The sequence below is a fragment of the Salvia splendens genome, chromosome 6 (genome assembly GCF_004379255.2).
Source record: "Salvia splendens isolate huo1 chromosome 6, SspV2, whole genome shotgun sequence".
Classification (NCBI taxonomy): Eukaryota; Viridiplantae; Streptophyta; class Magnoliopsida; order Lamiales; family Lamiaceae; genus Salvia; species Salvia splendens.
The window spans coordinates 26881506-26902470 of record NC_056037.1 but is presented as its reverse complement, the minus strand read 5'-3'; the positions used below and the strand labels follow the sequence as shown (position 1 = coordinate 26902470).

General features: G+C 35.1%; 3 protein-coding genes across 6 annotated transcripts; 2 read left to right on the top strand and 1 right to left on the bottom strand.

Annotated features, from left to right (window-relative positions):
• Nucleotides 1–3567: 3567 nt before the first annotated feature.
• LOC121807394 (transcription factor HEC3-like) lies at nt 3568–4362 on the top strand. Its single transcript, XM_042207609.1, has one exon. The coding sequence runs from the start codon at nt 3658–3660 to the stop codon at nt 4141–4143; it is 486 nt and encodes a 161-aa protein (XP_042063543.1). The 5' UTR covers nt 3568–3657; the 3' UTR covers nt 4144–4362.
• Nucleotides 4363–12472: 8110 nt separating this feature from the next.
• LOC121809901 (chromatin assembly factor 1 subunit FAS2-like) lies at nt 12473–16364 on the top strand. 4 transcript variants are annotated; one of them, XM_042210744.1, is made up of 12 exons: nt 12534–12805; nt 13216–13327; nt 13917–13943; nt 14026–14098; nt 14265–14368; nt 14451–14662; nt 14754–14850; nt 14959–15031; nt 15229–15317; nt 15417–15555; nt 15637–15737; nt 15809–16363. In XM_042210744.1, the coding sequence occupies exons 1-12, from the start codon at nt 12692–12694 to the stop codon at nt 16057–16059; spliced, it is 1392 nt and encodes a 463-aa protein (XP_042066678.1). In that variant the 5' UTR covers nt 12534–12691; the 3' UTR covers nt 16060–16363. The 4 variants fall into 4 exon arrangements, with proteins under 4 accessions (XP_042066679.1, XP_042066681.1, XP_042066680.1 ...); XM_042210745.1 differs by having other exon boundaries at nt 12473–12604; nt 12678–12805; nt 14754–15031; nt 15229–15555; nt 15809–16364; XM_042210747.1 differs by having other exon boundaries at nt 12530–12805; nt 15229–15555; nt 15809–16364.
• Nucleotides 16365–19272: 2908 nt separating this feature from the next.
• On the bottom strand, nt 19273–20041 carry LOC121807178 (cell wall / vacuolar inhibitor of fructosidase 2-like). The gene has a single exon (XM_042207385.1). It carries the CDS (start codon nt 19939–19941, stop codon nt 19414–19416), a length of 528 nt encoding a protein of 175 aa, XP_042063319.1. The 5' UTR covers nt 19942–20041; the 3' UTR covers nt 19273–19413.
• Nucleotides 20042–20965: the final 924 nt, after the last annotated feature.

The window sequence follows — 20965 nt, the reverse complement described above, 5'->3', positions numbered from 1 at the left end:
TATTATAATGTAGATATTATATTATAATGTAAATGCTAATCGTTGCTACGATTTTTTTTTTCAAATCAACTAATTTGTGAACATCACGGCTCTCTTTTTCATCACCTCTTTGGATAACATATATGTATACTGTGCGTGAGTTGTGAATCAAATTATGATTAAAATTTATCGCTGAATTTATCTAATTATGTTAGTCTTATTGTATAGGAGTATATTTTTGTGTCTATATTGTAGTAATGTAAATATTCATAAACTTATAAAAGAACAATAGGAGTATATACTACTAGTTCAAAAGTGAAGCTATTTTTCGTATTAATTACTCCATATATGGACGAGGTGACATCGTAATTGGAATTGTTATATTTTAGAATTTTAAAATTTGTTACTGCTTTGGTTAAATTAGGCAAAATCACCTTAAAATTATACTTTTCCATCTCAAAAAACTAGATCACTTTTGTTATTTTGGTTCGTCCCATAAAAATAACAACTTCTATTTTAGAAATTTTTTCTCTCTCCAATAAAGTAGACCATAGATCTCCATTAACAATATTCAAATTACTTTTTCATTAGATCTCTCTTACTTTACCAATTGCGCATTAAAACTCGTGTCATATCAGAAGTGATTATTTTTACGAGACGAAAGGAGTACATGTCTTTATAAAAAATAAATTTCTTAGACAATGAAATAGTATGAGCTAATGTCAAATTCTAAAATATTAAAAATTCATAATATCTTGAAGACTGAATTGAGTATAGTTTTTGAAATTTACATGCTAGGTACCGATCAAATTGAATCCAATATTCCGGAGGATTTCAAGGCTCCAATCCAGACCATCTTTGATGTCACTCTTTTGTTTTTGTAGGCGTAGAATTCTTAACCATTTCGGCGTTAAATATCAATAAAATGATTTTATAAAATTTTAAGAAATTAAAAGCAATTAACTAACCTATTCTATGCTATTTTGAATTGTTATATTTCTTGTGAATAATAGTAAAATGAATCATCATAAGAAGAAAGTATACATTTAGTCATCATGAAAATGGTCCTAACTCTAATTAATTAGGATTCATAGGATTGATTCACGGATACAATTAGAGATGTATTGGACAGATTCACTATTAAATTCATTTTTATATAGCATTTATTAGCAGTCGAATGTGCATAGTAACATGATTGCATGATTCAAATAATAATTATTCAAAGAGGTGACAGTTGAAGTTGTTGTGGAATTGGGACTAATTAATGTAAATTAAAATGAAATAGGTTAAGAAAAGTGCACATTGAAATTATTCAAATTAAATAAAGACATTATTAATTTATCACTAGCAAATTGAAGGGATTCGTTTGTAAGACAATATAGAGACACTTTTTTGGGGTTTGACACATTATTAATAGTTTTTACGAATTCTTTTTTAACCAACCCCTGTATCATTAACTAATATATTATAATAATTAATTATTACTCCTATTTATGAATATAATGTTTACATATATAGATATTGCAAAAATGATTTGTTGTATCACTCTAATTAAAAAATAAAAACAGTCTGTTTTTATAACTGAAAAGTAGTACTATAATTAGCCTTAAGCTGAATAAATTAAATTGCTAATTAATTTTAAGAAATAGTACAAAATTTTCCCATATATATTTAGCAATTGCAAGATGTGTAAGAACCAAAGGTATTCTATATACATCATGGGTGAGTAATAGAACATAAAATATAGTCTCAGCCCTTTCATTACATTTTCTGGCCTGAATATGCAACAATTTAAATCTTATAAATGGTTGCTATGTATAAAGGTCATTTGCAAAATCTACCAAATTTCGCATTTGGATGATTTTCTTACTTATTTTGTTTACAGATACAAAATATTACTACCATTATTATGAGTTTTTGCAATTAAAATTTGTTGAATTTTACCTCGTACATCCAGTAGATTAGTAGCACGTTCCAATGTACACAATAGTACTCAATGCATCATTAAAGTTAGACATTAATTAGAACGAAAACATATATAATTCTTACGACATTAATTGATTAATGATAAAAAAGAAGAAACGTACGAAATATATTGAGCTCTTATTTTGGAAATTATCATGATCTCAGCCAGATGCAGTTCATCGAGTGGTCATTGTCACTCTAGAGAAATTTAAGAAATATTAGCCAAGCACTGTGACGATCGTGTCAAATTATTATTAATAAATAGTGGTGCATAAGAAGTAAAAATTAATTTCTTTAGCCAGACTTTTTCAATAAATTGTAGAGATTTTTTTCATGATTTTTTTACTTTTAAAGTAACTGCAACAGGAATACCAAGTGGATTCACAGTTGATGGAATACTCATACTAGAAACTATATTATAAATTTCTGATATATGCATTATTTCCTTTAATGATTATAGTGAGTTGATTTTTTTCACTAAGTATAGTACTAATTGTTTTTCAATTGTTTCTTTGTATGGTGTTTGAACATAGAGATTTATGATTCAATTCTACTGCCCCATTTTCAGAAATTAAAACCAAATTGAAAAATATATTAACAATGATAAATATCACCGTATACATGCAAATGATATACAATCATTCCAATTGTCGCATCAGGTTTCAATTTAACACTATTTATAACTAGGGTTAATTGCTTCAAAAAATTGTTCTATTTTTTTTTTATCAATTTTAATTAGTAATAGGAGTACTAGTAATACCACTTGTTGCAATTTTAACCTAAAATGAAAATTTTGATAAACGAAATTCTAAAAAGTATGAGTTCATAAACAAAAACTCCCTCCATTTTTTTGAGATTGAACACTCATTAAGGAAGAAAGAAAAAAAGCTAAACAGGAGTAACATTTGTCATAAAATGGAGTGAGTAAATGGATGTCAAATCGCAATCGAGAATGACCGAATATGATGCAGTTTCATCAGTCGACGTCTCGACGACAACACTAAAAAAATTTTCTTTGTCGGACTGGCTTGAAATTCGCACGCACCGAAACACACTTTTTAGGTGCTATACTCATTTTCCGGACTTATTTTTAATTTCTTAGTTTTCGTTTCATTTTCTTTTCTGCCTCTAGAGTTTTCTGGCTACTTATAGATAGTGGTGAATTTATTTCGAACACAAATTTGATTTTTCCTTATTACTCAGCAGTTCAGTCAATTTTCATAACATTTTGCTTCAAAACGTATAAGAAAAACGAAACCAACCGATACAGAAACTAATGTTTCCAAATCTCGTTTATTAAAGTATCATTTAAACAAATAATACAGCCGCAACAAAAACTTTTATTACTAATTAATTTTATTCAGCATAGTTTTGCCATGAAAATAACAAAAAAAAAGAAATTCCTTGGTGAACATATGTATAGATAGAGAGAGTATAACTATTAAAAAGTGGATGCAGCATGAAAAAAAAGCAATAGTTGAAAAAAAAACCCTAACAATCTGTGTGATGAAGAAATTTGACAACTAGTTTCCCTCATTTTATCCCAAGGCTGGTCCCACCTCCATTCCCCTCCTATTTATATCACAATTTCCCACCTCTCCCAAAACTACAAACACCCTTCCTCCCTCCCTTCCTATTATTCCATAGAGGAGACTCATAAATCCTAATCCCCTTCTGTCCTCTTAAGATAAAATTAATATACTCCACTTTATAATGGAACACAAGCTCTGGGATAACACATACGCCATGGCAATGGCAATGGAGAGTCACAATCCGAACGAATACGATCTCTACCTCCCGCTCCACCACGCGGGGGACGAGGAGGAGGAGGAGGATCCTGGGGAGGAGGAGGAGCTCGGGGCGATGAAGGAGATGATGTTCAAGATCGCCTCAATGCAGCCTGTCGACATCGACCCGGCCACCATCCGGAAGCCGAGGAGGCGGAACGTGCAGATCAGTGATGACCCGCAGAGCGTGGCTGCCCGCCACCGCCGCGAGCGGATCAGCGAGAAGATCCGCATCCTGCAGCGGCTGGTGCCGGGCGGCACCAAGATGGACACGGCCTCCATGCTCGATGAGGCTATTAGGTATGTCAAGTTCTTGAAGAGACAAGTCCGAATCCTCGGAGGCGGCGGCGGCGATGGCCTGCCCCCGCCGCCGGCGTACTTTTTCGGCGGCGCCGCAGGTCATGATCAATAAATCTGTTGAGGTTTGGTTCGTTTAATTTAGTTTATTGTTTGCACTAATATGTATGTTTATATTAGTATATACTAATTGGACCATTTGGAATGAATTGATATTTGTGATTTGGTCAAAATTATGTCTGTATATACTCAGTGACGAAGCTAGGATTTTGACGTTTGAGGGCTCAATTCACTATTTAGAGTTGTATTATGTCCGCATATACTTATTAACGAATCCAGGATTTTGACGTTTGGGAGCTCAATTCACCATTGAGAGTTCTGCAGTTTTATCTGGCATAAATATAAAGAGAAGTAACAAAAAAAATATTATATAATAATATATGAGTGATGGAAATTAGAAATATATAATGAAAATTAGGAATATATACTGGAAATTAGATATAATATGTATGTTTATATTATATGGAGTACTAATTGGAACATTGGAATGAATTGATATTAGTGATTTGGTCAAAATATATTATTTATGTGTGTATACACATACTGTTTAAAGAAGCAAGGATTTTAACGTACATACTGTTTAAAGAAGCAAGGATTTTAACGTTAGGTTAGGAGCTCAATTCACTATTGAGAGTCATCGAAAACAATTAATATTGATATGAATGGTAGAGGAATGAAAGTAACAAAAAACAAATCATAAAATAATAAGTGATGGAAGTTCGAAATATATACGATGACGTGACGGGATGAGGTGATGATCCTAATTTCCAACTGAATAATTTGTTTCAATTTATTAAATGAAGTGGTATTTGATGAAGAAATGGGAGCCATCATGTGATGATAAGAAAAAAAATAAAGGTTTGTTAGGATTTCGTTGACTAAATGGGCATCGGAATAATAAAAAAACGGTTAGCTCTGCTAACTTATTTATTGTATGTTTGTATAAATGTGCAATAAATTAAAACCTTTGGTCATCTGAAAGTTCCTTTCGCCTAACAGCATCATTAACGCTCGGGGCCGGACCGCAAAAAAGCGAGTCCCTGCCCGAGCTTGGCGTTGGAGGGGGAGGAGTTGCGGCCTGGGGACGCTCCCGGGTCCGGCCCGGGCTAGCGTTGGATGGTTTGGGACGGGACGCAACGCGGCCCGGCCCAGCGTTAATTCGTGTTTGGTTCGGGCCACAACGGAATTTTTATTTTTTTAAATTTGAAAATTTATTTATAAATACCACTCCATCCATTTTAATATCCATTCTACTTCATTTCTCTTCATAAAATTCGAAAAAATGCCTCATCGTCAAAGATTATTCGAAGCTCAAATGTCCCGATTGTTAGAAGAGGCGGTACCGACAATCCAAGAAGAAATCAACAACGAAGTGAAACGCTACCAAGCTGCTATTCAAGCTTGGAACGAACAACAAATCCGGGTACCACGTACTCGGATGTATATTCACCGAGACCGTGAACAAGCTGCCTTGCGGCTTTTCATAGATTATTTCTCTAGCGATCCGCGATGGAGTGATCAGATGTTCCGTCGCCAGTTCCGGATGCGGAGGCCTTTGTTCCTACGCATTGTCAACGCAGTTGTAGCTCGCGACTCGTATTTCTCCCAAACCACCGACGCTGTGGGCCGACAAAGTATATCGACGTTGCAGAAATGCACCTCTGCCATACGTCAACTTACTTAGGGAACTACATCAGATATGTTCGATGAGTATCTCCATGTAAGCGAGCCTACTGGACGAGAGTGCCTAGCTAAATTCTGTCGGGCAGTTGTCGAAGCATTCAAGGATACATACTTGAGAAAGCCAACAACCGATGACGTTAGAAAGTTGGTGAACTTGCACGAGCGAACCCACGGCTTCCCGGGGATGCTTGGCAGCATCGACTGTATGCACTGGCAGTGGAAGAATTGTCCAACGGCTTGGAGAGGACAATACACTAGCGGGCACAAGGGCACACATCCCACGATTGTGTTGGAGGCCGTAGCCAACCAACGATTGTGGATCTGACATGCCTACTTTGGTGTTGCGGGGTCCAACAACGACCTCAATGTGTTGAACGAGTCTCCATTGTTCAATGACTTGTGTACCGGGCGAGCGCCGAACGTAGAGTTCACGGCCAACCACCGTCGGTATAGTATGAGGTACTATCTGGCAGACGGGATCTACCCTCGATTGCCCGTGTTTGTGAAGACTATCACATGCCCGACAACGGATCGGAGGGCATTGTTTGCCCAAAGGCAAGAGGCGGCTTAGAAAGATGTGGAGCGTGCATTCGGAGTCCTCCAAGCATGGTGGGCTACTGTGAAGGGAGCGGCCCGTGGTTGGCAGCGTTCACTAATCGCCGACATCATGTATGCATGTATCATAATGCATAACATGATCGTTGAGGACGAGGAAGAAAATGTCACTTTGTGGAGCGACAATCCGCTCGCCAGCACCGTGAGTGACTACGTTGTCACCGCCCCGCGCGTGCAGGGCCTTCCTCCCGACATCCGTAATGTCATGTCCCGTTCAGCTGTGATGCGCCAAGAGGAACAACACACTCGCCTCCAAGCCGATCTAATCGAAGATATTTGGACTCGCACCAACGTTTTCCAGCATTGACGTTATGTTTTTAATGGTTTTTTTTTGTATTTTTAAATTTCTATGTTGTAATTTTCAATCTTCGATAAAAAATTAACTCTTCCGTGTTATAAATTTTTTGGCATTTTTAATTTTACGTGTAAAATAGATTGCAGTTGTGTATAGTGTCAATTAGTAGTTGCGGCCCGGGTTGGGGCCTGCAGGGTTAGAGCAGTTGGGGGCCCGAGACTCAAATTTGAGAGAATGGTGACGTGGAGGGGACTTGGGGTCTGAATACAGGCCGGGGTTAATGATGCTGTAATTCCCTCCCTTAAATAAAAAAATATGTCATATAGTACTATAATACACACAGTTGCACCTATGAGTGTGTGTAGTGTAGGCTTATGGAAGTGAGTGTGGTGAATGGTGATATTAAATGGATATTCCAAAATAGGCAGAAATGATTGATATTTTGCAGTAGGTACTGCAAATATCAGAGAGATCAACATAGCCGATCAAACCCTACTGTGACAGACTAGTACTAAGATTTTCCTCAGTTGCAAATTTGCTGCCTAAGTTTCAGTAGATCTAGGTAATATATACAGATACACACTCTATACTCCAAAATTATGTTGATGAATGATTAATTAATGTCGTTGGATTCCTTGTAATTAAAATTACTAATAAATAAAATCAACGGATCGTAGAGTAGTAGGCAGTGCGGAGCTGTGGTGGCCTTGAGGGCACGCGTTCAAACCCTGCCACCATTTGGGAGACTTTAAGCCTTAATTCATAAATCCGGTCGAGCAGGATTAGTTGGATTCCACCATAAGAAGGTTGGGTACACCTGTGAACAAAAAAAAAGTTACTATATAATGAGTAAGATTGAGTTTTTATATTTGGAAAATGAAAGTCTTTTAGAGATAAATGCTCTAAGTTTCGTTTCTTAATTAAACTTGTATTAATTAGATTGTGATTCTCTTTGGTTAAATGCTAATTAGGGTTTAGTTTGCTAAACGTAAGGTATTTGTGTTAATTATATACATTAATGTTACTGAGAAACTATGTACTATATAAGTTGATGACGGATGAAAAATTTGGTTAGGTCAAAGTGTACACATTAATTCAAATATACCTAAGAGTATGATAGTTTGTTTAAGAAAAATAGATGAAAATTAATAACAAGAATGAAAGAAGCTGATTTTCTTGCATCATATGAGGAAATATATAGTTTTTGGAGTATTGTTTCACAATTGTAATTCGATAGTTAGAAATATATGTTAAGAAGTTACCTTATGGACATCAAAAAAGAAAAGATAAGTTACCTTGGCAAAACTGTTTCTTCACAAAACAACTCACTATTTCGGGATTCTCTCTCTTTTGTCAAGCAAAAATATTTTGTGGGACTTTTCAGACTTTAGGAGTACAAAATACCAAAGCTAATAAAACTGAATAACTATAAAAAATTATAAAAAAAAGTTTCCAATCCTTCAATCAATGGTGAGCTAGGAGTTTGTCAACTCCTTCAAACCATACCACATTCAGTGATCCCTACTTCTTTGTGGATACCAAAACTCCCATCCACTTCTAATATCTTCCCGACTATTATGCGTCAATTCCAATGAAAAGTTTGGCACCTACCTTTAATCCATGTACTCCAAATACTAAACCCCCAGCCCAATAGATGTCTTATGTAGTACTCCCTCCGTCTCATATTACTCGCACTTTTCATTTTATGCTGTAAATTTGTGATTGATTTTTTAGTATAATTAAATTAGAATTTTAAGTGGAATGAGACATAACTTAATAAAGGGGCTCTTAACTTAATCTAACATATTGATTAAATACATTAATTCTAACTTAAACTACAAATAATGTAAGTAGTTTGAGACGAGCCGAAATGGAATAGTGCAAGTAATATGGGACAGAGAGAGTACTTGATAGGTGCGAGTTTTAATACATTATTTAATTTTATGAAAAAAGTAAGGGTAAAAAGTTAGTGAAAGGTGAATTTATTTACTAAAAATTATAAAAATGAAATGGATATTCAGGTCCTTCCACTAATAAAATATGTGATATTTTATGGGGATCAAAGGAAATGTTTTTTGGAGGTGCTTGATGGAATATAACATAAGAAAATGTAATGGAAGTGGAAATAAAACAAAGATAAAATTGAAATGATTATTCTCATAAATTCGAACGTGTGATACTCCAAGGAAATTTTAGAAAATTAATCTAATATTGTTTTCAGCGTATTAGTGGTTTCAAAACAAGCCCACTAACAACTCGGACCAATGCATAATCAGCCCAAAACAGCAGCCCAACACCATAGGCTTATCATTTTATCAACACAAAAATCAATCGAGCAACGCATATATACAAACAAATATGATTGCCTTTTGTAAAACCTTATTCTCGGTTTTCAGTTATATAAAAACATTAATTAGTCATATGATTGGCCTTTAGAATTAGGAATGTCAATCTAACCTGAAATCCGCGGATCGGCCCGAATAACCCGATAAAATCCTAGGGTTAGGGCCGGAAAATCTCAACCCAAATGTAGAATAGGGCTACACGGGCTGACTCGTTCGCGTCGGTGGGTTATGCGGGCTGGTCGGGTGGGTGGCGGGTTAACCCATGGGCTGAGCATTTAGAATAAAAATTTTAACTAAGATTTTATGTAATATACTTATATGAAGTATATATGGTAATTACAATATTAAACACAACATTGATATGAAGTATATATGGTAATTATGTCTTCTCTCTCAAATTGAAAGTTAGGGTTATATGGAATATAGATATTATTAATATGTACTCATATTAAACACATATTACGTGATTATGTCTTTCCTCTCGAAGATAATGATCCGGTTGAAGCTTCAAAAGTTATTGATGTAGAAGAATGTCATTCAATTCTATGGAGTTTATTTTTTTGACATACTACTACCTATACTATCTTTTTAACTACTTAGAATTTAATTTTTTGGGTATACAATTAATAACGTCATTCAACTCCTTTGAAATGCATGATTTTCATTTAATTTTAGTCAGATTCACGCGTGCTACTAATTAGCGATATGTTTATGTATTTTGTTTTAATTTTCAAATCGCTATTATTTTCTTTCTGTTGATCACTTTGATAGTACTTTACTATTTGCGACAATCTGTTTTTTTATAAGTTAGAATATTGGATTGGATAGAAAGTACATAAGATGACTATTGACTTCCTTTGCCTTTTAAATTATATATTTATGACTTTCTTTGCTTTGTAGTTTTTATTTTTGGTGATTATTCTTATCCTTATTGAGTTGAGCATGAAAACTTAATTTGAGAATTGCCTTAATTCTAATGTCTCTTTAACTTAGAATAAGGAGCAAACAAAGATAAGGAACCTTCGGGCTAGAACCGATTAGGGGGTAAACCAGAGGTGGATCCTTTGTGTTGAACCATGTTAGAAGTTCTAAAGCCTACTATGTGTCTCGTAGGGGAGATATAGTGAGTAGAGCCTAGGAGATGTGATCAGCCTATTCTAGGTGTACAATTCATCGACCAGTAATCAACTGCGAGTGAGTGTAAAATCAACATAAACCCTAAAAGCATTGGAAAAATAATTAGAAAATAGAAGTCAAGTGAAAAAGCAACCCGAACCAAATTAGGAGTAGTTCTTCCCCTCTATTGTGTTAATCTCGAGTTTACTTTCTCGATCTATTTGCTTGAGTCGTTTGTCCAAACCTTTAAGAACCACAAATTTACCGCTTTTTAGTTAGACTTAATAGTTTTAGCAATTAATCCCCTTCTTATGGATTCGATACCCTTTGTATTACACTGCACGTGTGTATACTTGTAGAAGTAGTGTTTTTAGGAAATTAAAACTTGTTTTGTGAACTTAAATCACATCCTAAAAATCAAAACATTTAGTCATAACATTAAATTACAAAATAAATTCAATATGTAAAAAATATGTCTCACCTTTTTTTAGTTTGTCCCCTAAAAATGTCACATTTTCAGTTTAGGAAAAAATTTTCTCTCATGTTAATATAAAACCTTCTAAAATCTCGTGTCATCACACAAATGTGACATCTTTTAGGGAATGGAGAGAGTAATAAACAATCATACTCATGTCTGCCATAAAGTACCACAAGTTGACCTGACTCGAACTTAAAGAAAGACAAAAGAAAAATGAATAGAAAAAGTTAATGGAATCGTATTCCTACTTTGATATATTTAATACTTCTGCCGGTCCCCATTAAATGTCATGTACTTCCTCCGTTTCATAATAGTAAATTCATTTGCCATTTTGGTATGTTCCATAGTAATTGAGTTATTTTCCTTTTTAGTAAAAGTCAACACATTTATTCTCACATACTTTTCCCTTTCTCTTATTTTCTTCTCTCTACTTTTTCCTCTCCCATACTTTATTATCTTTTTATTTAATACGTTACACACTTTTTTCTTAATCTCTATGTCGGAAAGAAATGCCTCCACTACTATGGAACATGAGGAGTATTTCCTTATTTCGACGGTCCCCAATAAATGTCCTATTTCACTTATATAATTTTTGGCAGTGGATCATATATTTCCACTAACTTATTCTCATTCACATTTTATTATACAATTAATACTCCCTCCTTCCACGAAAAATAGGACTCATTGTGAATGACACGAGTTTTAATGTAAAATTGATAATGTAAGATAGAAGAGAAAAAAGTAAGAGAGAAGTAGTGTTAGTGGAATGTTGAGTCATTATTAGTAAGATAAAAAGAGAAAAAAGTAAGAGAGAAGTAGCGTTAGTGGATTGTGGGGTCCATATTATTAGTAAAAGAGAATGGAAAAAGTAAGAGAGAGTTGTTGAAAACTTTTCTTTTCTAAATGTGCTCTATTTTTTGTGGACAACCAAAAATGACAAATGTGCTCTATTTTTTGTGGATGGAGGGAGTATAAAAAAGTAGGACTCACATTCTACTGACTTTTTCTACCCACTTTTGCTGACAAAGTCAAATAATTTCTTAAAACCCGCACCGGTTAAATATGAGACATTAAATTAATGGGGCCTTGGGAGTAATTTTATACTCCATCCTTCCCTTCAATTTTGTCACACTTTGATCGGACACGGATTTTAAGAAATGTAATGGTGAGTTGAATAAGTTAGTGGAGAGTGAATCCTACTTTTATATGGAGTATTAGTTTTATAATAAAATGTGAGTTGGAATGAGTTAGTAGAATATGTGGTCCACTACCAAAAATGGTAAAAAGTAACAAATTTTGTGGGGCGGATGGAAATGGAAATATAGAATGTGACAATATTTAGTGGAATATAGGGAGTAACAAAATGTGAATAAGATAATGTTAGTGGAATATGAGGTCCATTATAAAAAATTATACTCTCATTTTCCGCTAACAAATACTCCCTTTGTCCATGAAAAATAGTCTTATTCTGCTATTTTGGGATGTCCATAAAAAATAGTCTCATTTCTAAAGTGGAAAGTTTATATCTCATACTTTATTTACTTTTTCTCCCTAATCTCTTACTTTACCTACTTTTTCTACCTCTTTCTCTTATATTACCTACTTATTTTCCCCTTTATTTTATTTTATCAATTTCTCGTTACAATCCATGCCGTCCATTAATGGGCCTATTTCTTCTGGACGGATGAAGCTTTTATTTTTTTCAATATCTCTTACTTTATCAATTTTGTATTAAATTTTGAAAGTTTATATTTTTGAAAAATGGAGGGAATAAAAACTAAGTCTGACCAATATTGATAGACGTATTGAAACGAAATTAGTGACAAATATTAACGGACTGAGAGGAGTGTATGTGAGCTCTATTTTGTAAGAGAAAACACGATTTTACAATTTCCAGGGCAATTCTCGAGGTCCATTTTCCCGCCCAAATCCACTTCACTTGTCAGCTGGTCTTGCTCCCGCCATTAATACTGCTCAAACCCTAGTACCATCTTTGAAATACCTCTGATTTTTTCGGATTTGCAATCCTTCTCTCTTTAATTGTTGAACAAATCTAGGTTTAAGAAGAAACATGAGGGGTGGAACGGTTCAGATCAATTGGCACGACTCCAAACCCGTACTCGCCTGCGATTTCCATCCGATCTCCGCCCTCCTCGCTACCGCCGGCGCCGACTACGACATTAAGGTTAATTTAATCCCTTAAGGCTAGTAGTTCCATGAAATTGACAACTTTTTCCGGTGTGGAGTCATTTTTTCCCACAACTTTGAGTAGAGTTAGTCTAATTGGAACTGACAATTCTTCCAAATTTAGTTTATTTTGGGATTTCAGGAATTGTTTTGGTTTTACAATTTCAAACTTCTTTTTTGTTGTATTCTGTTACAAATTTTACCAATTCAAAATTGGAGGCATAAATTATAGGTATGCAATTTTAGGTGCCGAGGAGAGTATTGCTCGAATTTTCTTTAACGTTGATGCTGGATTTTGTTTCTCTAATTCAAAATTGCAAGCATAAATTGTAGGTATGGAATTTTAGGTGCAAAGGAGAGTATTGCTCGGATTATCTTTAACATTGATAGTGGATTTTTGTATCTCAGATTTGGGCAACGGTTTCTAGCTCTGACCAAAAGAAGGCTCCTGGGGTTGCTTACCAGAGCAATCTGTCATACCATAGTTCTGCTGTAAATGCACTTCGCTTCTCCCCGTCTGGTCAGTTTTCTTATTGTTTCACTTTGAACTGAGATTTTCATTCTGCCTAAATGTCCCCAGTGCTCCAAGGTTACTTAAATGATTTTTTATCTACAGTATGAAAATAACATTTATAAAATTATTAGTACCTACTACCAAATTAATGGAAGATCCTGGCAGTGCATCAGATATTAGTGCAAGGGGCAATGATAAGGACACCTAAATGAGAGAATGGTTTCATAATACAGTCTCTGGATTTCAATCTAGCCTTGTACAGGATAAATCTTTTTGATTCATAGATGAAGATGTTAATAATTTTCATGCTTACGGACTAGAGAAGAGAGAAGGTAAATCAATTTGCTGAATTCGTCCCTGTTAAGACCAATGATTGTGTTTCTGCTAATGAGATTTTCTGGACACTAAGGACCTAAATTTGGAGACACTAGCTGAAGTAATCTGGTATTATTAGTAAAGCGTGATGAAGAACTATAATTTACATTTAGTAGTCATTAACTGGGACCTCCTTTTGTTTTTGTTGTGGATTTGCGATCACATGATTGTTACTCTGTCACTAGGTTTTCATAAATTTAACTTTATTCTAAAACTGCAGGAGACCAGTTGGCTTCTGGCGCTGATGGTTAGTTGCCTAAACTTAGATTGTTCATTTAAATTTTATTCTTCCTTAGAAAACCTAAAGCTTTATGTTGTTGTTATTGCAGGTGGTGAGCTGATTTTATGGAAATTAAATGTTACTGATGCTGGTGAAGTTTGGAAAGTCCACAAGTCTTTAGTGTGAGCATTCAAAGTATCCATTTAATGTATTTAGCTTTTGCAGCCTGAGAATTGCAACCAAAATGTGTAATCACTTTGTATCTGAAAAAGTGTTTATTCAATTGAATATGCCAGTAACTGGTTATAACTGTCATTTGCCATATATTCATGGATAAGACACTTTCAGGTTTCATCGTAAGGATGTATTAGACCTGCAATGGTCTGCTGATGGGGCATATCTGATAACCGGTTCAGTAGATAATTCCTGCATCATATGGGATGCTAATAAGGGTAATACTGCAAATATAAATTCAATGCTGGTATCCAGTGAATTGTGGAATTTAAGTCATTAACTCATTATTGTGCATGCTAGGTTCTGTACACCAAATTTTGGACGCACATTTTCATTATGTTCAAGGTGTAGCATGGGATCCGTTGGGGAAATATGCAGCATCATTCAGTTCAGATAGAACTTGTCGTATTTATGTTAACAAGCCTTCTAAAGCCAAAGGTGTTGAGAGGTCAAATTATGTTTGCCAGCATGTCATCTCGAAGGCAGAGTTGCCAGTGCCTGATGAGTCTAAGGTTTTAAAACAAAAAAATTGTACAATATCTTGCTTCACACTACACAATACAGAATTTCCTATATAATGAGTTTTACTGGACTATGATTCAGTCAGCTAGAAGCCATCTTTTCCTTGACGAGACACTGCCATCTTTCTTTCGAAGATTAGCCTGGTCTCCAGATGGATCATTTTTACTTGTTCCCGCAGGTATCCAAATTTTACATTCTTTGTATAATTCAGTGGGCTTGAGAGCATGTTATACTTCCACAACTGAAGTTAAACAAATCTCTTGTCATACACTTTTTATCATTTCAGGTACTCACAAAAGTACACCAACTTCTGAACTTGTCAATACTGCTTATGTATTTTCAAGAAAAGATGTTTCCAGGCAAGAAATAACTAAATTCTATTCCAATACGGTCAACATGTTGATCTTGATAAGACATTCCTATTTTGTTGACTCGCTAATCTGACTTTGCTAACTTTGTTTAATATCTGCATGTTGACATATATGAATATAGTTCTGCTTCTTCATGTCTGGTTATATATAGGTTGTAAATCTATTTTATGCCTTCTGTCAAGCAGACCTGCTCTAATGCTTCCTGGTGCAAGTAAACCTGTTGTTGCAGTTCGGTTTTGCCCCATGAAGTTTAAATTGTTAGGGACGACTACATGTATGATTCATCTCTGCTGTTCACTCTTTGGGCCTAAAAGTCCTAGCACTGCCTTCGAACTTATCTTATCTCACTCTCTCTCTCTCTCCCTCTGGTCAGCTTCAGCATTTAACCTCCCCTATCGCCTTATATTTGCTGTGGCCACGTTGAACTCCTTGTATATTTATGACACTGAAAGCATTCAGCCAATAGTAATTGTAGCTGGAGTTCATTATGCAGCTATAACAGACATTGCATGGTAATCTTTACTCCTCCCCCCTTTCTGTATAGATTCTTTGAATATTCCAGCTTTCTTATTTGTTCTACATTTCTCATACAGGTCACCGTCCGGTAATTTTCTAGTGTTATCCTCTCAAGATGGATACTGCACACTGCTTGAATTTGAAAATCAAGAACTCGGCGCACTTATTCCCATATCAGGTTTGTGCATGCAATATGCTTTGTTAGGTAAGATGCAAAAACATGTATACTGATGAATTTTCGTCTTGTAGAGGAAAAGCAAGTGACGGGAGATGAAAATACGAGCCTCGTTGTAGAAGAATCCATGGTTGATGTCAGTAGTGGCAGTGCTTCTGTAGATAGTAGAAAAGAAAAGGAAGAGAATTTACTAAAAGAAAAGAAAGAGAATTTACTGAAAGAGAAGGATGAGAGTGGTGATGTGAAACAAGCTTCACCAAGTACAGCAGCAGCACCTCAAGCTAAGCCTGCCAAGAGGCGTATTACCCCCATGGCTATCGATTAACTTGGTATTTTGCTCTCTCGGTTTTAGTATCGTTCAACTCCGAAGTAGCTGCCTGTTGATCTAGCCCTACCACATTCATCTCCTTGCACATGTAGAGAAGATGGTGCCTATTATTACTTGACTGAGGATTTTACTTTTAATGGTAGAAAGGGCTTTTTACCAGCAGTGCTGTATCTGAGGCTTTTAAAGGGCTTTTTTGTTGCCCTTTCAGTTTGCAAGTTTGGGAATGCTCGAGCTTAATATTGCCGTGCTCAATACAAATTATATTCTCACTCTGTCCCCTAAAAATAGATGCTTTATTGGATAGCATGAATCTTAACACAAAATTGGAAAAGTGTAAGGGATATAGAAAGAAAAAAGTGATTGAAGTATTATTAGTGGAGAGTTGTGCATAACTTAAGAGAGAAAAACTTGTGAAGTATGGAAGTGAACAAATTTTGTGGGACAAACCAAAATGGAAAAAGGAAACTATTGTTTTTAGATGGGGGAGTATCAACTAGGGAGGGTTCAATTACAATATTTTCTTAGTATACATGAGGTTGGTAATATGGTTAGTACTATATGGCTAATTATAGTATAAAGTATAAATTGTACTCCATCCGTTCCAAGATAAGTGAGTCATATTCCTTTTTAAGCAAAAAATCATCTATCTTACTTTATTTTCTGATTACTTTATTATTTCTTTACTTCTCTATCATTCTCTTTGTTATATTTTACTCTTTAAATATCAATTCTTTAAATCTCATGTCCAAAAGAAGTGTTTCACTTATCTTGGGACTGGGAAGTATCTCATTAACAATCTTATATTTGAAGCTAAATTGAATTACAACAGTCTTTACGAATTTACAAATTGAACATTTATACGTTCAAGTAGGGATGTCAATGTAACCCGGAACCCGCTGGCAGACCCGAACAACCCGATAAAAATACAGGGTTAGGGTTGCAATTTCACAGCCCGAATTTGAAATCAGGCTATTCGGGCTGACCCGGTCGGGTCGCCGGGTTGGGCGGGCTGGCCCGGTCGGGTTGAAGGCTTCTGGACAGCGCGCAGTCTTTTTAACGGGAATAACTTTCTCTACAAAGCTCCGATTGAGGCCTGCAAGATACTCACACGAAGCTCTTTCGAAGACGAAGAGAATGATATGCATTAGGGCTTATCAGACTTCAAAATCGCGAGAAACATTGACTCGAACAAGGCTGCTGCACATCCACATATTTTGTTTATATTTTTCTAATCCATTTTCTATCAATTCTCAACAAACATGTAAACATACCAAAATATAGAAATATAATCAAAATCATCCAAGTCAAATCTCTAAAACCATGCAAAATCCAAATACGTCAACCGACTATATAAGATCACGAAAAAATCATTATGCGGTTCATGGATTCATAAATACTCGTATATAAAAGCTTTCTTTTAGTATATTTCTAATATAATAGTGCAAAGTGTTTTGGCGCCACTTCGTCATTGAATTATGCATACTTTGATGATTCTTTAAACAAATATAAATCAGTATTTGACTTATCTACAGCTGGAATAAATTAAATTTGATCAATCATAATTCAAGAAAACTTTAGAGTTTCTCCAATTAGCTAGCATCTTGATAATTCACTCTTCAACTATTCAAAATATTTTTGTTACATCTATGCTTCACCTCTCACGTTATGAAAATTTTATTCAATTTTCTAATAATTGATTTTTGTTTAAATTTTGAAACAAAGTGTTGATTTATGTTTTAAATACATAAACATAAACATACTATTGATAGATATTTTGTAAATAATTACGTAAATATGTAATGAATAAGTTATTTTAATTTGAAAAACTTAATCTTTTTTCAAAATATTCAAGAAAATTAAAAATACGTATTTCATTGTTGCATGACTAATTAAAAATATGTATATAAATAAAAAAATTAAAAATATGTATTATTTTTTTGAAAATAGTAAAAAAACTAAACATACGCTTTGGCCCGAATAACCCGATGGGTAAGCCCGAAACCCGAAGAGTTAGGGCTGGGGCTGAACTTTTATAACCAGAAAAAATCATAACTCGAATAGCCCGACAACCCGAACGGGTTGGCCCGAACCTGAACTTGATTTATTTAGCTGAACAGTTTTCATTAATCAAGTTCAAACTAACACTGATCAAGCTGAGCTTCAAATGGCTATGTTCATTTAAAATTTACCAACTCATTTGCAACATATGAAAATTCTATTTTTGCTTTGATCAAATAGTTACCATTTCGGATTCTCGCAATTTGTGAGATCAATGCCTGCTAAAACGAAAAAAGAGAGAAAAAATGTTACTCCCTCCGCTCCTATTTTTTTCCACTTTTGTCATTTTCATCCACATCCATTTATTGTCCATTTTCACCTTTTACTATAAATGGTAAATAGACCCCATATTCCACTAATTTATTATACTTATATTTTATTATATAATTAAAATTCCATCCGTTTTCAAAGAATATGCACTTTGGGTTCGGCATGAGTTTTAATGTAAAATTGGTAAAGTAAGAGAGGTAGAGAGAAAAAATAATTAAAGTATTGTTAGTGGAGAATGAGTCTCACCTTATTAGAGAGAAAAAACTTTTTAAAATTGGAAAGTGCATATTTTTGTAGGACAGACTAAAAAGGAAAGAGTGTATATTCTTGTGGGACGGAGGGAGTATATAAAAGTAAAATTCACATTTCACTAACTATTTTGATATATTTTGCTTTACATTTCTTAAAATCTGTATCCCTGCAAAGTTGACTAAAAAAATGGGGAAGTAATAACTTTGGATGAAAGTGAAAGACAATCACCCAGAAAAACGCTTCCTCCGTCCCATAATAGGAGTCACTCTTATTGTGGGCATGAGTTTTAAAAAATGTAAATAATAGTAGGTTGAAAAAGTTAATGTAATATGAGACCCACTTTTTATATTAATTTTATAATAAAATGTGAATGAAGTGAGTTAGTTGAATGTGAGTCATACTTATCATTTATGATAAAAATGAAGTGTGACTCTTATTGTGGGACAGACTCAAAATGACAAAATGTGACTTATTACGAAGGGAGTAACAGTTTTGTTTATGAGAAAACATTGAAAAGTGAGCTCGAGATCTGAGTCGGAATTATTTTAAATAAAAACAACATTAAAAAATTAACAATATTCTATACTACATTAAAGTATGATAATATGCCATCTCAAGAAAACCTACAAATGAAAATGATGGTCCGGTATAATAAATAAATAAATCAAAGCAGTCAAACAATACATAATTTAAGTAGCAGATCTTCTGACTTTATTCTCAACATTACAAAACATTCAACATAAAAAGCACAATTGAAACAGTAGCAGCTAATCAAGCTAGAGCATCAATGATTCCCAAAACGACGTCGCAGATGCGCTTGAGGCCGTCCTCCCGGAGAGCCATCTCGGGGGGAATGAGCAGCCCCGGCGCCCTTTTAAAGGCGCCACGGCACCCGCTCGGATAGTCCGCGGCCGCCATCACGTGCATGTACGCGTAATCGTACATTTCGTTGCTCAAATCTAGCGAGGAGCTCTTGAGCGCCTCGCTAGCCAGCGCATACCTGTCAGCGCACTCCTTGAGCGCCGCTCTCATGTCGCTCGCGGCCGCGCTCAGCATCTGCGCCGACAGGTAGGCGTTGGTGGCGGTCGCGTTGGCTGCCGCGGCCCTCACCGCGATTAGCGCCAGCGCCTTGGCGCCGTCGGCCTTGGGGCTCGAGGAGTCCGATTTCAGCGTCGACACGCAGAGGTCGTAGTACTTGGTGGCCTTGCACGTCTGGCGAATTAGATCGGCCGACGACTGCCGGAATGAGAAGAAGAAGATGGCCAACGAGAGGAGTAGTGTGAAACAAGAGTAGCCCATTGTGTGATGAAATGGAAGTAAGTGATGTATGTGGAGATTGTAATAGTATTAGTAGTAGAAGTTAAAAGGGTTAAATATATTCTAAACCGTGTCTTGTATTTACTACTCCCATAGTCCACGAAAAATATTAATAGATGAAACACTTGGAAAATGACACGAGAATTTAGGAGATGTTATTTTGTCTGTTAAGTGGAGAGAGAAAACAGTATATATTTATATTAATGTAAGAGAGATTTTTTTTCAAAAAAAGAAACCTGACATCTTTTATGGGACAAACTAAAAAGGAAAGTGTGACATCTATTATGAGATGGAGGGAGTACCATTTTGCAATCTCAGGGCGTGCATAGAAAATAGTCTCATTTATAAAAATGCAAAGTTTATCTCTCATACTTTTCCCACTTTTTCTCCTCTCTTTCATACTTTATCCACTTTTTTCTCAATATCTCTGTTACTTTACCCATTTTTTTCTCTTCATCTCACTTACTTTACCAATTTCTAATTAAAATTCGTGCTATCCACAAATGAGACTAATTTTTGTGAATACTATATATTTTAATACTTCATCCATCTCCTATAAATAGAAACTTTTGAAATAACACGGGTTTTAATACAATATTATAAAGTAAGAGAGAGATAGAAAGATAAGTGTGTTAATGAAAAATGGATCTCACGATAATAGAGAGAAAGAAATTTTCTAAAAGAGAAAGTTTCTATTTTTAGGGGACAGACCAAAATAAAATGGATTTCTATTTTTTGGGGACGACGTGAGTGAGTAGACACAATGTCTGTTTTTCAGCATGGCCACTAAATCTTTTATAACTACTTTTTTGGGAGAGGCCTTAATGTACCACAAAATGAGTTGTTTTTTTTTGAGATTGTATGGAAGCATCTGTTTGGCAGCAAATATCACATTTATTAGGGCATTTTGGAATGAGGCAAGAACCAAAAATAGGGTCACGGGCAGAGTCACATCTTCCAAAGAAGAAGGGCCCCTCTTGCTTCTGTGAACCTAAACGATAAATCT